This window comes from Schistocerca cancellata, chromosome 6 (assembly GCF_023864275.1).
Source record: "Schistocerca cancellata isolate TAMUIC-IGC-003103 chromosome 6, iqSchCanc2.1, whole genome shotgun sequence".
In the NCBI taxonomy this organism is placed as follows: domain Eukaryota; kingdom Metazoa; phylum Arthropoda; class Insecta; order Orthoptera; family Acrididae; genus Schistocerca; species Schistocerca cancellata.
Window position 1 is genome coordinate 433,788,280 of NC_064631.1, and position 18,970 is coordinate 433,807,249.

At 42.2% G+C, this 18,970-nt stretch overlaps 1 protein-coding gene across 1 annotated transcript in view; it reads right to left on the reverse strand.

Moving 5' to 3' along the window:
• Positions 1-649: 649 nt before the first annotated feature.
• LOC126088118 (nuclear pore membrane glycoprotein 210) overlaps positions 650-18,970 on the reverse strand; it is a 241,665-nt gene continuing 223,344 nt past the window's right edge. Inside the window, exons 14-15 of the mRNA XM_049906217.1 lie at positions 6,888-6,950; positions 650-1,027 (exon numbers count right to left, since the gene is read on the reverse strand). Coding sequence (XP_049762174.1) covers positions 852-1,027; positions 6,888-6,950 — 239 coding nt within the window. The 3' untranslated portion in view covers positions 650-851. The remainder of the gene's footprint in view (positions 1,028-6,887; positions 6,951-18,970) is intronic.

The window sequence follows — 18,970 nt, forward strand, 5'->3', positions numbered from 1 at the left end:
TTTACTCACATGGATGAGACAGACTTCTCAGTTTAACTTTCATTTAAGTTTTACTTTGTCTGCTGCTGTAAGCACTTTTTTTTTGCCAGGGGTGCATCATTCAATTATCACTTTGGCTGCCCTGGTAGGAGGCATATACTGTGGCTTCTGTATAAACCCTCAGCTCAGCTTTTTTTTGTATATTTTTTTCTTAAACTACAATATGTCTTTCCAGAAACATCAAGGCCTTGTACAGTACCTGTGTTACATTCCTTGGATAACTATTTTTAAACAGTGTCAGGAACTTAACTGAGTAGTATTGGCCAATACACAACAAATGCAGCCAGTTCATAATAAGGGCACTGTAATGGATCTTATCTTATACAGTTCACTATCTGTCTCAGCAGCATATTTCTCAACTATGAGAATTATACTGAACTTAACAAAATCTTACTTCTTAAATTAAGGAGAAAATTGGAGGGATGTCTCTCTCACACAAGAAATATTAAAAGCTGGCAAACATTTCCACTTAGTTTCCATACTATTCTTTTGTAGAATTACAAGACACTTATCTTGATAATGCTACAGTAAAAAAAAAAATAAAAACTCCAATAAAACCTGTGGGATTAAAATTTCATTCACTCAACAGAGAATGAGGTAGTATCAAACGGACAAAGTAAAAACTTTCCTTTATTTACAGGACTTCACAATTTGAACACTTCAGGTGGAGAGAACACCAGAAGAAGCAACATTACATTAGAATGTTGTATCACAGGAACACGTCATCTGACCCACTTGTAAACCACAGTTTCCAGAACCAACACATCTACTAAACAATAAATTACAACATGCCAGTGTCCACACTGGCTTCATCACAGAAAAGTTCTCCTTCGATGTGCATCAATATTTTGGAATGGTGTCCTTGGGTCTCCATATACAGCTTCAGTTGTAGAAAATGGTGCACGAATCATTAAATTACTAGGCCTGCTGATACTGCCACTACCTGCTGCATCATAAATTGATTGTCTTTTTGTTAGCTGAAGTGAAGCTGAAAGAAAGAAATCAAAAGATGAGTGATAAACTATTTCAGATTACATAAGAGTTCATGTCACGAGGGTTGTCTTATTTTTATGTATTGCATGATAGCCTGTCATAAATGTGACAATCAAGACAAACTGAAGGGTATTTTCATTAATAATTCTATCATCAAACCAAATAATACATGTAGGAACATATAATTGGAAAGTAGACTCCCAAAATGAAGTGAGTGAGTGAGTGTGTGTGTGTGTGTGTGTGTGTGTGTGTGTGTGTGTGAGTGAGTGAGTGAGAGAGAGAGAGATAGAGAGAGAGATAAAATGTCTGAAGCAACTTGCACCAGTCCTCTTCACGATGAGGAGACAGCTGGGTTCTGAATATGGTCTTCTCTATAAATTAATACACTGTTGATGTCTACCTGGAACACACTGACACACAAGCATGCACAGTAAAATATTGTCCTCAATGTAACCAGACAGCTCTTGAAGATTTAGTGAGTTCACCTAACAATGACTGTTATGCATTGTTACAAACTCATGACTGTTTGATTATTGTTATTATTATTCTTAGCATTATCAGAGTGCATTATATCACACAACTACCGTGTGCATCAAACATTCTTCAAACACTATCGGAAATTATTTTCCTACCACATTAACATTTCACATACTGTTGTTGCCCAGCAACACTCTGCAATCCAATGCAATGGCAGCTGCACAGGAACCAATGCTAGACTTGTCCACAACTAATCACTTGCCTATCTGCAATACCAACAATCACTGACACTGCCATCACATTACTATGATGTCTTCTTCTTCTTCTTCTTCTTCTTCTGTAGTGGTCAATCCAAGGATTTGTTTGCAACAGCTACAATGGCAGCTTGTCTCCATTCTGTGCGTCATTCAGCTTTTCTCTTCATTTCTTTATAGGTGTTACATCCCACATCTTTCACGATTTGATCCATGTACCTCAGCCGGGGTTTTCCTCTTGGTCTTTTTCCCTCCACATATCCCTCTATTATTGTGTTCAGGATTCCTTTATGTCTTAATAGATGGCCTGTAAATTGCACTCTTCTTTTAACAATGAAACTCCAGAAGCTTCTCTTCTCACCTGCTCTTTCCAGAACCACTTCGTTTGTGACCTTGTCGATACATGTTATTTCGAGCATGCGTCTATAGCACCACATTTCAAAAGAACTTAGTTTCTGGTCTTCCTCTGTCCCAAGAGTCCATGTTTCACACCCATAGCATGCCACACTCCACACATCTGATTTCAAAAATCTTTTCCTGATTTCAAAGCTGATGTTTTTCTTCTTTTAAAAGCAGCCTTTGCTTGAGCAATTCTACTTCTCACTTCCGCCTTGCTCCTTTCATCCCTGGTAATATTACTGCCCAGATAAGTAAATTTATCAACTTGTTCAAGCAGTTCATTGCCTACATGAACTTGGACTTTCACTTGAGATTTTTTGTCACATGCCATTACTTTTGTTTTTGCTTTATTAATTCTCATATTATATTCTTCCCCCATAACTTTATTCATTCTATTCAGTAGGACTACAAGATCTTCTTCACTTTCAGCTAGGACAGCTATATCATCGGCATATCTTATCATATCTATTCGTTGGCCATGAATTACTACACTTGTCTGTGAATTTTCCCTTACTTTTTTCAGCACCTCATCAATGTATAGGTTAAACATAACGGGATAGTGGGCAACCTTGTCGGATACCTTTCCGTATCTGCACCTCTTCTTGTTTTGTCCGTCCACGGATAACTGCTGTCTCGTTTTTGCACAGGTTCCATATCATTTTTCTATCTTTATAGTCTATTCCTACTTGTTTTAGTATCTCAAACATCTTATCCCATTTAACATTATCAAAGGCTTTCTCTACATCTACAAAAGCTATGTATATTGTCAGGTTCTTATCTAGTCATTTCTCTATTATTAGTTTTAGAGCAAATATTGCTACTCTGGTTCCTCTATCTTTCCGCAATCCAAACTGGTCTTAGGAGAGTGTAGCTTCGACTTTTTGTTCTATGCGTTTTAGGATAACTGAGGTTACTATTTTAGAGGCGTGAGTAACTAGGCTGAGCGTCCTATAATTTTCACATATTGTAGCATTTGCCTTCTTGAGACATATGCTGTGATCAATCTATGAAAGCTGCATTCGATGAATATTGACATCATAAAGGCCTTACTACGTTCCATATCAAAATACACAGTACCCACCTACATATAAAAAATCCCTGTGTGTGTCATGATTTTTATGCCACCCCATATATTACATCATTTTTCAGTCCATCACGTGACAATATCAGTGTTCCAGAATATCACCTCTAGAAAAGAGGTTTCATGTGAGTCTATTGCTAGTGCTAATCCAACAGGTAACCGGCAGGCAATAGTGATCAGCAACTGTGCACCCAGGGATGGTTCTCTTGATTCCTTTGCACATGGGTCTTGAGAAGTTGCTGCCCAGCAAATGCCCATGATCAGTTGTACTGGAATCACTGGCAGTTGTATTTTATCTCCTTGTTCCCACAGCCAGGGTGTTTATATTCTCAACAGATTTGCCCCTCCCCCCTTTTTCCTGCGTCTATGATAGGGCAATGACCAGTGCACAAGCATTTTGGATTGTTTTCCACACTGTTACATTTGGGTAGCTACTGAATAATTAACAACTGTATGTATTTCTGGAGAGCAGGAAAACTTTTTTAAGGCTTAATTTCTAATAAACAGGAGTATACACACCTTTTGTTTGACTCAAAGAAATGTTATATGCAGCTGTGGTTGGTTGGTTGGTTGTTTGGGGAAGGAGACCAGACAGCTTGGTCATCGGTCTCATCGGATTAGGGAAGGAAGTCGGCCGTGCCCTTTCAGAGGAACCATCCCGGCATTTGCCTGGAATGATTTAGGGAAATCACGGAAAACCTAAATCAGGATGGCCGGATGCAGGATTGAACCGTCGTCCTCCCGAATGCGAGTCCAGTGTCTAACCACTGCGCCACCTCGCTCGGTATATGCAGCTGTGGTAGTGGGGGATGGGGATGTCCAATACGTAACTTTAGCCATACTTCAAATGTGTAATAACGTTTTAAAAAAATTATGGTGGTGCTTGTTTGAATATTAAAATATAACTACGGAGTTATAGTACATCAAGGTCCTCCTCCCCACCCCCCTCCTTTTAATCAATAGTGTTCAGTACCCTATGGTCACAATGTACAACATTTCATATAAATTATAATTTTATATCATTCAAAACCTTCTAAAACTGTTGTGTTAAGAGTTTTGCTAATGGAGTTACTCCATTACGGATGTAATAATTTCAAGATGAGATGTCATTGCTTTCCATAACGAGTTTGCAAAACTAATACTTGAATAGCAATATTATTACATCACATAATTATTTCTATGAGGCTTACAAATACTAGAAAACTAAGGAGATAAGCTCACATAACTATTCTGATTTTTTCTGGTTTCGTAAAATAAAATTAGTTGCATTACATTATGATTTCCAAGGATGGCTGTCATAACAAATAATACTCTACATGTTATACAGATTGTTACAGCAACAGCTAGTAAGATAATTGTGAGCAGAAAAAGCAAGAGGTCATGCCATCTCATGCAGAGAATATAGAACCTTAGAGCTGAGCAGACTTTGAGGATAGGTCTTTGTGTTACATTGTTTCTGGACCTTTATTCACTGGTATGAGGCCAGAAACAATCATAATGCCCCTAATGAAATTCAACTTGTGCATTTGCTTTCCTCTAGAACTGCTTTTGAACAACTGATGCCTTATTAATTACACAAAATGTGACAGCTAAATCTATTAAGTTTTACAGAAACATCCACATGGTAACATTAATCTTATTAGAAAGTAAGAGTAAAATTAAGAAAAGGGTCCTTTAAACAGAAGACTTGTGCTTCTTTTAGCCTTGTGCATGTGGAATCAAGTCAATTTTGGGCTCTGAGTACTTTTTTCCAATATAAAATCTATTGTATTGTGATAATCAACAGCACTTCCCATCACAGTTTACCTTTTACTTACGACGACTATATGCTAGGCATGTTATCTGGCAGAATTCTCATTACTTAGTTTCTGTGGTGTTTGGTTTCACAAACTAGAGCTTGGCCAGCTCATTGATTTATGCGGCTGGCAGCAGGAGAATTAATACGATGGACAACTTTGGCAAATGTTGGAAAACTATTTTGATCCAGACACCTTAGTAAAAACAAGAATCACTTATTGCAATCTTACTCTACTGCTGTGAAGTTTATCCAACCTCCACAAGTAATAATACAGTCCTTATCCTTGTAGAAATAAACAATGTGAACGTCTCCTGGCATATTAAATGTTCAAGTAACTTACGAGAATGCAACCGGATGATGTCTTCAACCATCGCCAATATTTCGACAGGAGCACACTCTGCCATTTTCAAGGCAAAACTGCTTTATGTGAGCACTGTGGATGCAAATTTAAAACCTTGGTTTGCAGAGGAACTCTGGAAACACACACTACCACCATCACAAGCCAAAGATGGCCAACATCAGAAGTTATTGACAGTGAAATTAGCCCTGTCATTCTGTTTTTTGACAAGGGAGAGAGCAAGATTCCATGCAGAATTTAAACAAAAACCACCATCTCTATTTATAAGGCAATGGGAAGCCCATTGTCACCTATTATTGCTAATTTGTTGAAAGATTTCAAGGAACATGTCTTGGAGTTGGCGGAATTAAAACTTACATGTTTATTTCAATATGTAGACAATACTTTTGTTGTTTGGCATCATGGTGCTGAGAATATGAATGACTTTTTAGAACACTTTGAATTCGAACCATCCGAGTACTTGTTCCACAATAGAGATGGAAAAGAATGGCTGTCTTCCCTTCCTTGATGTGTTGGTCGGGAAGAAGGTTGATGGTGCATTGAGAAATGCCATTTATAGGAATCCTACTCACACTGACTTGTATCTGTAGCTGATAGCTGTCACCCTCCTGCTCAATGTGAAGGGGTGCATCTTATCTTGGTTCACAGGGCCCATGTCATCTCAGACCTTGAGAGTTTGTCTGCTGACTTATCCCATCTCAAAGTCTCCTTTCATCAGAATGGCTATAGTGAAAGACAGATCAGACGTGTGTTACGCCATCAAACCACTGCGCACTGGGTGAGTGATGATAATAACGAGATGGCACCAAAGTTTACGGCTTTACGCAGGGAGCATTTTGAATAAAATTGGTCTGTTAATGCTACCGCAACTGTTAACTATCAATTTCACTACTGATAACTTCTGATGTCAGTCATCTTTGGTTTTGATGAGTGTTTAAAGTGTGTGTGTGTGTGTGTGTGTGTGTGTGTGTGTGTGTGTGTGTGTGTGTTATTTTTCCAGGGTTTCTATGCAAACCGAGGTTTTAAATTCCCTTGCACCGCACTTACCTGCTGCAGTTTTGTCTTGAAAATGGCAGGGTGGGTTCCTGCCAAAATATCGGTCCATGGGAGTTGTAGATTTGGGTATCTACTATTGGGAGACTGATTAAACGATAGAAAAAAAATGGGTAGACCTGAAGTGGAACATGTAATCAACTATTAGCAGCATACAAAGCCTAAAGGAACTACTACTGGGAGTTCCGAAAGTGTTCTACTAATCAGCTCCTAATTTAAAAGGGGATTATTAAAATCAAACAAATTCTCAAACATTAGAAGCATATGAAACAGGATTAGAGCTAACTCAATGAAGAACAAGAGTCAAACAAGAGACAAACTAGTTGGAATTTATTGAAAGAGAAATCAGCTTTTGTATTATGATAACAAAACATATATTTTCTGAAAAGACATATTTTACTACAAATAATACAATTACATTTCCATTATACTTACATGGTCCTAATATCATTGACTCCCCTCTCCTGGTTGCCATAGGAACAGCAATAAACCTGTAACCTAAAACACAAGAAACAATTATGAAAATCCCTTTTATTCCTCTATGTTAGAGTAATGTTAATATTAAACATCTAACCAAACATGCCTGAATAAAGGTAAGAATGTGGAGCACTAACAAAAGAACCAGTTCCACAATTAGCTGACTCAGGCAACTTGAAGCTAAGTTGCAAGGTGAAAGCCACAAACTGTCTGAAGTCTGTACATATGCTGACAGAAAAACAATCCCAACGCCAAGAAGGAGCTATGCGAGATAAATGAAATTTAGTAAGCATTTTTCTATACCTGAAAGATGATACCTACTGAAATCGCTAGTAGCAGACTAAGAGCGTGAAAATCAGGTTTGCTTCAAATAACTGCTGTAAAGGCCATGAACATTAATTACCTTTCAGATTGGACAGAGTGAGTTGATGTTAGCCAACAGTTCACAGAGTTTGAAAGAGGTCTTATAACAGGGCTACAAATAGCTGGATGCAGAAAGACTTGAGAGGAGTGTAGTCATCAAACATGATTGCTGGCAGCAGTGGTCATAGGAAAGTACGGTCACAAGAAGACCATTCTGCAGACGGCCATGTGGCACTACCGAGGGGAAAGACTACAGTATGGCGTAAGGCTGTGGCACATTGTACTGCCCTAAAAACTTCGTTGTCTCCACGAATGGGAAAACAAGGGGACCCAGATGTAAGGATGGTGGAAGGAATGCTTTATATCGCCAAAAGTTGATGCAAACCGTCTTCTCTTCAGAGAACTGGAAGCCATTAGCCACACTTCATGAGTAAAGGCTGTCAAGACAACGCTGCAGGCAGCGCTCCAGGAGGCATGTTCTCTGGGCACTGCCGCAGATCGCGAAGTCATCGATGAAAAGAGAGCTGGAGACGTTAGGTGGAATGCAATCCATAATTGGATTGATCGCTATGGCAAAAAGGGCTACGCTCAAAATGGAGCCCTGAGGCACTCCCTTCTCCTGGAGGAAGACGTCAGACAATATGGAACCCACACGTACCCTAAACATTCGATCTGTTAAAAATGAATCAATAACAAGGGGCAGGCGGCCATGTAGGCCCCACCTGTGCATAGTGCGGTGGATACCTCCTCTCCAACAGGTATTGTAAGCTTTCTCCAAATCGAAGAACACAGCTACCGTTTGGCGCTTTCGCAAAAAGTTGTTCATGATGAACATCGACAGTTCACAAGATAGTCAAAGGCGGAGCAGTGTCGACGAAAGCCGCATTTAACATTGGTAAGTAGCCGTCGAGATTCAAGAATCCAAACCAGCGTTAACCATGCGCTCCATCACCTTACAGACACACCTTGTAAGAGAAATGGGGCGGTAACTAGAAGGAAGGTGTCTATCCTTCCCGGGTTTGAGTATGGAAACAACGACAGCCTCACGCCAACGCATGGGGACCTGACCTTCGGTCCAGACGCGATTATAGGTACGAAGAAGAAAGCATTTGCCTGCCGAAGAAAGGTGTGTCAGCATCTGAACGTGAATGGCATCTGGCCCCGGAGCAGAGGACCGGGACAATGCAAGTGCACGTTCAAGTTCCCGCATGGCAAAGGAGGCATTATAATCTTCCAGATTCAGCGAGTGGAAGGAAGGTCGCCGAGCCTCTTCTGCCTCTTTTCTGGGAAGGAAGGCAGGGTGGTAATGAGCGGAGCTTGAAACCTCCGTGAGACGTTGGAGACATCCACAGGGTCGACAAGTACCTCATTACAGGAAGGCAGGCCAGGTATCGAGGAGTGGGCCTTAATGCCCGATAGCCGGCGCAGGCCACCCCAGATGACAGAAGAGGGAGTAAAACTGTTAAAGGAGCTCGTGAAAGATGCCCAACAAGTTTTTTTGCTGTCTTTGATGACTCGACGACATTGCGCTCGGAGTCGTTTGTAATGAATACAATTCGCCAGTGTAGGATGGCAGCGAAAGGTGTGTAAAACACGTTGTCGAGCACGGATAGTGTCTCTGCAAGCCTCATTCCACCAGGGGACTGAAACGTGATGTAAAGAAGAGGTAGTACGAGGAATAGAACGTTCGGCCACATTGATGATAACAGCCATGAGGTATTCGACCTGACTGTGACAGCTGAGAAAAACTTGGTCCAGAAAGGTCACCAGGGAGGAGTAAAGTCCCCAGTCAGCTTTTGGTATGTTCCAGCTCGAGGGACGTGGGAATGGGGTGAGATGCAGGAGACGAACGACACAGGGGAAATGGTCGCTCGAATAGGCGTCAGAAAGGACATACCACTCGAACCGACAGGCAAGAGTGGTAGAACAGATCGAGAGGTCCAAGTGGGAGTAGGTATGAGTAGAGTCTGAGAGGAAAGTCGGGGCACCAGTATTGAGGCAGACAAGATTGAGATGGTTGAAAACATCCACCAAGAGGGAGCCTCCCTGACAGGATGCAGGAGAATCCCAAAGGGGATGATGGGCATTGAAGTCGCCAAACAATAAAAACGGCAGAGGAAGCTGGGCAATCAGGTGCATCATGTCAGCCCGACTAACTGCGGATGACGATGGAGTGTAGACAGTACAAACAGAAAAAGTAAAGGCAGAAAGAGTAATACAGACAGCTATTGCTTGGAGTGGGGTGGTCAATGGGATGGGATGGTAATAGACATCGTCCCGAACGAGCAACATAACCCCACCATGAGCTGGAAAGCCGTCCACAGAGATTAGGTCAGATCGCTCGGAGGTATAGTGGGTAAAGGCAATACAATCAGTTGGGCGTAACTTCATTTCCTGGAGACCAATGACAAACAGACAGTGTAGGCGGAGGAGCAGTTGTAATTCCTCCCAATTAGATCGAATACCTCTTATGTTCCAATGTAACAGAGTCATTGCAAATCAGAGAAAGGGGGAACGAAACGGGTGAAGAGCTGGTCACCTTGACGACCGTGGAGGGCCAGGTTTCAAGGTAACATCGCTACAACCGTCGGGAGGCGGATCCTGTTCCATCGAGTCGTCGCCAGCTGCGGCCACCTTTCTGGGTTGCGCAGGAGGGGCAGCAGCGTCCGCCGCCGACAGGCCAGCTGAGTGCCTGGCAGCAGAGCATCCCGGCAAAACTGAGGATGGCCAGGAGCAGCAACTGTCGAATGGAGCGTCAGACGAAACGCGCTGGGGTGGAGAGGGGGTTAAAGACTTTTTCTTTGAGGCCTTCTTGGAAGACCGATGAGTCACAGGGATGATGGGCTGTGGGGGCTGGACCCAAAGGAAGTCCTCATGCTTGGGATCCTTTTTTGAATGCCAGACCTCAGAAGCCGGGGTACATAACGTTTCCCCGATGGACGCCTGAGAAGAGGATCGCTTCTCAGGCAGCGGAGGAGGAGGAGGAGGAGGAGGAGGAGGAGGAGGAGGAGGGAGGGTGGCCCCTGGGGCAGATGGGGCAGGGGCCGCGAGGGAGGAGGATTTGGAAGGGAGCGATTTGGGAGGCGGAGGCATAGACCCCGGATGGGGTGAGGAGGTGGAGGGGGGACAGAATAGGGGTGAGGATACAGCGGAAGGAGTGGACACAACCGAAGCAAACGACGTTGTCAACATCACGGGATGGAAGCGGTCATATTTCTTCCTGGCCTCAGAATAAGACAGACGGTCTTTTTCTCCTTCTGATATATGGGGCACTCAAAAGATCTAGGCAAGCGGAGGCCAGGACAATTGACGCACCAAGTTGGTGGGGTGCATGTATGTAACTCACGAAGAGGATGTCCACAATCGCCACAAAGGGGCCCAGCTTCACACCGTGACGACATGTGCCTGAAGCGCAAACATCAAAAGCATCGGATAGGAGGCAGAACGTAAGGTCGCACGTCACACCGGTAGCACATCACCTTTACCGTCTCAGGGAGAACATCCCCCTTGAAGGCGAGGATAAAGGCCCCAGTGTCGACGCGACGATCTTTGGGGCCGCGCTGGACTCGCCAGAAGAAATGCACACCACGGCGCTCCAGGTTGGCCCTGAGCTCCTCATCAGATTGCAGCAGGAGGTCCCGATGGAAAATAATCCCCTGCGTCCTATTGAGTGCCAGACGTGGGACAATGACACTGGGATGTCCCCTAGTCGGTCGCATGCCTGGAGCGCCGCCGACTGTGTAGCGGAGGTGGTCTTTATGAGAATGGACCCCGAATGCATTTTACTAAGAGCCTCAATTTCTCCGAAGATATCCTCGATATGCTGTACAAAGAACATGGGCTTGGAGGTGGCGAACGTCCCCCCATCAGTCCGAGAACAGACTAATAATATTTCGCCCCAAGCCGGCGAGCCTGTCATTCCTCCCAGAGAGTGGCCAAGGGGGGAAAGGCAGAAGTACCAGAACCAGAGACAGAGACAGAACCTTTTCTCCTAGAAGAAGCGGCCACAGAGCGACCTGATGCATGTTGACGTTTCATCTGCGAAACGTCCGCCCTGATACCACCCACTCCGACCAGGGGCTCTCCCCACAGGCGCCACCCAGCCTCAACAAGGGCCACCTGGCAGGATGACCGTTGCCGGTAGTCCTGATGCCCCAGGTAGACGGGCATCTACTCCTTGGCTTACGTGGGGAGGGTGCAGCTCAGGTATCGGCAGTTCGATCCCTGTATTGTCAGGGGGCTACAACCTAGAGGGTACATCACGACCCCACTACAATGGGCTGGCTACCATGCTGGATTTCGGGTGCCATGGAAAGTCCATCACGATAGTAGGTGAAGATGGGGATGCACTATGGGCGTAACTTGTGCAACCCATCAGGTGTTTAGGCCCAAATTGATAAACTGTGGGTGCAGTTACGACGCCATTACGATGATGAGTCCCAAGGTCTTAGTGCACTGAGGACCGGTGATACACCATGTAAGGTGTCCTTCCCCAAAAGGCTCGTACTTCTGTAAAATTTTGAAAAAAGGAGGTCAAACCCCAATGGGGACCATCACATTGAAGGCCGAAATGGTTGAAACTCCTTTTAGTCGCCTCTTATGACAGGCAGGAATACCTCGGACCTATTCTTACCCCGGACCCACAGGGGGGAGAATCAATGTACTGTACAGGGAAATTTGTTGTTGTAATATGGCAACCTGGCATATTCTTCCCTCTGCCCTTCAGTCAACACTGGGTGTAGCTCTCACCTCACTGTTACCCTAGCACATTCATACTACAATAATGGTGACTATAAAAGAACTCATCAACAGTGCACATGTCAATTCCCATAACAATCTGTTACAAAGTGCACGCATTTTAGAACAGCAAGGGTAAAACTGTTATTGCATCTAAGATTACGTGGTTACAAAAAACTGAACAGAGCAACATGGATCAAGTGCTGCTTAAGTGGTTTAAGCAACAGAGAAGCATCAATCTACCCATTAGCACACCTCTCCTTATGGTGAAAGCAGAAGAATTCACCAAGAAATTAAAAGATGAAGAATTTGTGTGCAGCAGTGGCTGGATTGACAAATTCAAGCAATGTCACGGCATTACTTTTGACAAAGTGAGCAGTGCAGCCAACTGTGTGAATATTGTAACAATCCAAAAGGCTCACTTCTGTGTGGCCTATAATTCATGAAGGATATGCAGACTGTGACATCTTTAATGCAGACAAGACTGTCATTTTCTTTAAATTGACACATGACAGAACTCTGAAAGACAAGTGTGAAATATCTGTTGGTGGCAAGTTGTCTAAAGAATGAATAACAGTCCTGGTCTGTACTAACACTAAATGAAAATCAACATTAAATGTTCCACCTATGTCTGATGATTCCACTTTAACTTGTATAATCTTTGGCAAATTCCTCTGCTAGCTTGAATAGGTATCTCATTTCTGAAAGTTGCTACTCTTCTGTAGATCATCCAAGCATTGATGCCTGCTAAATCTAGAATATTATAAAAAGTATGAACATGCCAACTTTTCCCACCAGCTTTCACTGAGTGCTTGCTGACCATATGGTCAAAATCTACTCTGTACTTAGTTTCTTTGTAATGTGTCACTGTGTCAAGTTGTAACTCTGTCAGTTCCAATTTGTAAATCTGAGTGTAAGAAACTGAGAATTATTATTTCTTTCCTGGCTTTCCTTGAGGAAAGCTACTGTTTTGTGTAGATCCTCATGAACTTTCTTCATATACTCTGGCACTTCCCTTCTAATTGCCTTTATAGTCCCAAGCAAGCTCTTTGGATTGTTTTCAGATGTGTTTGTGAAAGCCATACAAAGGAACTGTTACACATAACATTCCTTCCTTTATTTAGATACGGGCCAACAAGTTTCTTCACTAGAAAGTCACTAACACTTTCACCAGCAGGATGAGTTTCATCTATACCAAGCTATTGGAAAGCATTTACCACATATCTGGAATCCTTATCAACAACAGTCAAGTATCTCTGTGCATATTTGACAGGTTTTAAAGCCAAGAAGTGAGTGAACCAATCTCTACACTCAGATGGTGTAATGGAAATGATCAACGGCTCACCTTTCGCTACGTAGAGTACTTGTCGATACACTTAAAAAAAGGATTACACAATGCACTTTGCTGATTTACTAAAAGTTTTTATAATCTCAATAATATTAGTTTTATGATTTTTCAAATAACTTAATTATTTTTCATATATTGGACTTATTTTGAAATTTACTTTTACAACTTTATTGGCACCTTTGCCACTATGAGGCAGTCTGTGGAAGTAGTGCATAATATGCAGGGCTTGTGAGTGTTAGATATCCACCTGTAACTATTTCATTGGAAGGACAATCATTTGAAGGTGTGGAATAATTGTGAACATGAACTCCTGTGACTTTTGTTGCTGGTATTAAGAAATTCTACATAAAGAACCTGATATCATACTGCATCCATTAGGAAGTTTATGTACCTTAAAACTACTGTTTCGAAATGAGAACAACACATATTTTTAAAACAACATAAATTAAACTAATTATTTTCAATTCTGATACTGGTAATGAAATAAAAATTCAAATTTTCCATCTTTGTTTCTTGATTGTTTAAGGACCTGAGGAGTATTTCATGCAAACCAGTTCATTGTGAGAAATGAGGTTTGGAAAGACACTTTCACTTTTTGGTGCCTTTTGCGTTTCGATATGTTGCTTGTATTAGAATGTGGATGCATCAGCGTTTATGTTAATACCGAATGTATTAATACAACGAAATGTTGCAGGAACAGGATCATTAAAAGTAACAGTGTGCTTGGGACTGGAAAAGCCAACAAATACCTCTTAATAAAGGACATGTCTTCTGGAGGACACTAAAGGAAATGGGATCGAGCTGGTGACAGCAACAACTCACAGTATATGGACAGGTGAAGTAAGTAAAAGCAACCAATCTTTTTTTTCTTTTTCTTTCAGTACAATGTTTTACTTATCTGTTACATAATTATCATACAATTGTCTCATGAGTCAGAACTTAGAACATTACACACAAGCTGTCAAATGTGTGATATACACTCCTGGAAATTGAAATAAGAACACCGTGAATTCATTGTCCCAGGAAGGGGAAACTTTATTGACACATTCCTGGGGTCAGATACATCACATGATCACACTGACAGAACCACAGGCACATAGACACAGGCAACAGAGCATGCACAATGTCGGCACTAGTACAGTGTATATCCACCTTTCGCAGCAATGCAGGCTGCTATTCTCCCATGGAGACGATCGTAGAGATGCTGGATGTAGTCCTGTGGAACGGCTTGCCATGCCATTTCCACCTGGTGCCTCAGTTGGACCAGCGTTCGTGCTGGACGTGCAGACCGCATGAGACGACGCTTCATCCAGTCCCAAACATGCTCAATGGGGGACAGATCCGGAGATCTTGCTGGCCAGGGTAGTTGACTTACACATTCTAGAGCACGTTGGGTGGCACGGGATACATGCGGACGTGCATTGTCCTGTTGGAACAGCAAGTTCCCTTGCCGGTCTAGGAATGGTAGAACGATGGGTTCGATGACGGTTTGGATGTACCGTGCACTATTCAGTGTCCCCTCGACGATCACCAGTGGTGTACGGCCAGTGTAGGAGATCGCTCCCCACACCATGATGCCGGGTGTTGGTCCTGTGTGCCTCGGTCGTATGCAGTCCTGATTGTGGCGCTCACCTGCATGGCGCCAAACACGCATACGACCATCATTGGTACCAAGGCAGAAGCGACTCTCATCGCTGAAGACGACACGTCTCCATTCGTCCCTCCATTCACGCCTGTCGCGACACCACTGGAGGCGGGCTGCACGATGTTGGGGCGTGAGCGGAAGACGGCCTAACGGTGTGCGGGACCGTAGCCCAGCTTCATCGAGACGGTTGCGAATGGTCCTCGCCGATACCCCAGGAGCAACAGTGTCCCTAATTTGCTGGGAAGTGGCGGTGCGGTCCCCTACGGCACTGCGTAGGATCCTACGGTCTTGGCGTGCATCCGTGCTCGCTGCGGTCCGGTCCCAGGTCGGCGGGCACGTGCACCTTCCGCCGACCACTGGCGACAACACCGATGCACTGTGGAGACCTCACGCCCCACGTGTTGAGCAATTCGGCGGTACGTCCACCCGGCCTCCCGCATGCCCACTATACGCCCTCGCTCAAAGTCCGTCAACTGCACATACGGTTCACGTCCACGCTGTCGCGGCATGCTACAAGTGTTAAAGACTGCGATGGAGCTCCGTATGCCACGGCAAACTGGCTGACACTGACGGCGGCGGTGCACAAATGCTGCGCAGCTAGCGCCATTCGACGGCCAACACCGCGGTTCCTGGTGTGTCCGCTGTGCCGTGCGTGTGATCATTGCTTGTACAGCCCTCTCGCAGTGTCCGGAGCAAGTATGGTGGGTCTGACACACCGGTGTCAATGTGTTCTTTTTTCCATTTCCAGGAGTGTATTTACCACGTTTCAGGACTACTTTATCCCATTATCAAGCACTATGTAACAAGGAAGTAAATCAATACATTGCAATACTACACCTACTGACAATGAAATAATTGTTTATATCATTCTGTAGTATAACAAACTTAAAGCTTCTCTGCCATTAGGCATCATCAAAAGTAAAAAGCGAGCAGCAAATGTGCACTGACAAACAAAATTCTTCCTCAAACATTAATTATAGGCAGCTGCCTTCATCTACCAAAGATAATACTATCCTATAACACACGTATCACAGCCGCCCTATGATGCTACTTGCTATCATAAAATCTTTGAATGTTAAATGTCAAGTCCAAGGAAATTCTAAACTGCTATAGTACACCCGTGTTGCAATGTGTGCATCCATATAGAATGACCAGCAGACAGTATTAAATGTAATGCCACTAATTAGAATATGTTGGCAGCTGCTTCTCAAGGAGGTCATCACTACAGTGGGCCCAGAAACACCCCTCTGACACTTTTGTCTTCTCATTTGACATGCTGATGCAGTAGAGCAGAAGTGACAGGGATTTTTATGTTATCCTGATTTGATGGTCGAGAATAAGAACAAGCTAGAGGTAGGAACATTTAGAACACCCACTTTCACAGGCGCAATGATCTCTTGTCACCCTCCATAAAAATAAATTGGCATTCTTCAAAAAGCTATGCACATGGCTAATTCCATCCCACTGAGTCCTAAGAACAAGGATGAAGAAGTGAAAATACTTAGACAAATGGGACAGAAAATGGTTTTGATGCGCATTTAACAGATAGGACTGATGCAACAGTAGTGCATGCCCTTAGAAATTATAGTGAATACATATTACGGAATTATCTCATATAAACTGGTGGGGTTATTTAAAAACAAAGGGGTTAAAATTGCATTCTGTCTGGACAACAAACTCAAGCAGAGGCTGAAGCATAAGACTGGCACAGGGGAGAACTGGGATGGGGAAAGTGGTGGAGTTTATGAAATAAAGTGGCAGGATTGTGAAACAAAGTACATAGGGCAAACAGAAAGACATTTTAAAGGAACATTTAAAGTGAACAATGACAACAATAATATTAATCAAGAGAATGGCTCATCAGCAGCAGTGAAGCACCCAAGAATAAGCAGCTGTTGTTGGGTGACATCATAACAGCATGAGGGAATTGCACTTTGAGAATGAAGTGTGGTTGCTGTCAAATTTAGAAGAAGTTGAGTTTTTTGCGCTTTAAGAGAGGAATGAGTCAGCATGTTAAATGAGAAGATAGGAGTGTCCAATGGGCATTTCTGGACCCACTTTGACAATGTACTCCTTGGGAAGCAGCCACTAACTTATTCTAATTAGTGGTGCTATTTTTAAAACTTTCTGTTGGTCATTGTATAACCATGTATTATAACATAGTTGTAGTATTGCTTTTTTTTTAAATTTGCTTGTACTTGAAATTTAATACTCAAAGAGTTACAATAGACAGTAGCTTAGTTGGAGTTGTGATACATATGTTGTAAGATAATACCATCTTTGGTAAGTGAAGGCAGCTGCCTTTAGTTTACAATTGAGCATTGTGAATGTAAGATGTGCCAGCATGAGGTTGAAGGAAGAGTTTTGTTTGACAAGCCTGGTTTTTCACTTTTGATGGTGCCTATGGCATAAAAGCTTTAAGATATGTTATACAATGGGACAATAAATATTTACATAGTTATAACTAAGTGTAGTATTGTGATGCATCGATTTTTGATTGTGATTGCAATTGGTAATAGGATAACAAAGTCCCAAAAGTTGATGTAGCACATATACCACACAACTGACAACCAGTGTACAACACTCTCAGAACGGAATGTTTTATTTAAATGATTGGGTTGCATGAAGAAAACAGTGTAGGAACAATTACCATTACAGAGTCAAAGCTGAAGTTGTAGCTGATGGGGGTGGAGATTTAGTTGACATGGGAGACTTAAACAAAACACTTAAATGAGAGGACAAATTGTTAGAAGCAGTAGAAGAGGGGGACGACGATCTAAATAATATGTAAGCAAGAATAGTTCAGTTTATGATTAGAGTCAAATCGTAAATCGGGAACAATTCCAATATATGGAATAATCACTTATAACTGTTGATCAGTCAGTTGAGCTTGAAAAGTCTATGAACCAGAAATTTGCAAGTATTGAACAGCCTTGGACAAAAAAATAGAGGGTTTGGAAACAATAGTAGGGGAAGTAGAATCTAAAATGAGTAATAAACTCAAACAAGTCAAAGATGAGTTAGATACTGAAAGGGAGAAAAAATAAAGCTGCTTTTGAAAATATTAATAGTGAAATCAAAAATGTTGATGAAAACATAAATACTTGTATGTCAAATGTAGAAACTAACACTGAAACACAGTCATCTACTGTTGAAAGTAAATCTGATGTGAAGATTACAGTAGTTTGTCAAACAGTAAACTCAAATGAAATAGCAACAGCAATGTATCAAATTTGGAACATTCTATTTCTGTGATAACAAAGAACTGGAAGATTTACATAATGATGCAGTCAACAGAAATATTTTCAATAGCTCATCTACTCTGTTGTCTAATACTCCAGTACAAAACTTTTCAGATGAGATTAGTTTACATCCAGTTGTCTGTACCTAACATGAGTGACAGGTCATTGTAAATTTTTTAGAAGGGAAGCTCTGTCAACAGCAAATCAAAATTTTTCTGTAGATATGTCATATGCAGTTTCTTAAGTAAGTTCTGGCCTGAAACTGAACAAGCTAGGATAAAAAGTGAATTTTTGAATGGACCAAATTACATGGAATGTCTTTGTAGAATGGAACAATTTTCCAGTCGAAGAAATTAGCTCATTTAGACTAACTACTTGATGAAATGACACAGATGCTCTAAAAAAGTTTGGCAAACTGAAATTCACACAAGGAATCAGTTTTAAAAGTATGTAGACAAATTAGAAATAATTACGAGTAAAACTGGCAAACATTACAACACTCACAACCATCAACAGAGCAGAGGCAAAAAATTGGGGAAATGTTAATAATGAAGGAATAGAATATATTTATCATGATGGTAGTAACTTTCAGTCTAGTGGACAGCAAACAAACCACTGTAATAGAATCATGAATTGAGATTTCTGATGACAGAAACAGAAATTGGCATGGACACAATATCATGAAGAGACAAGAACAATCGATAAA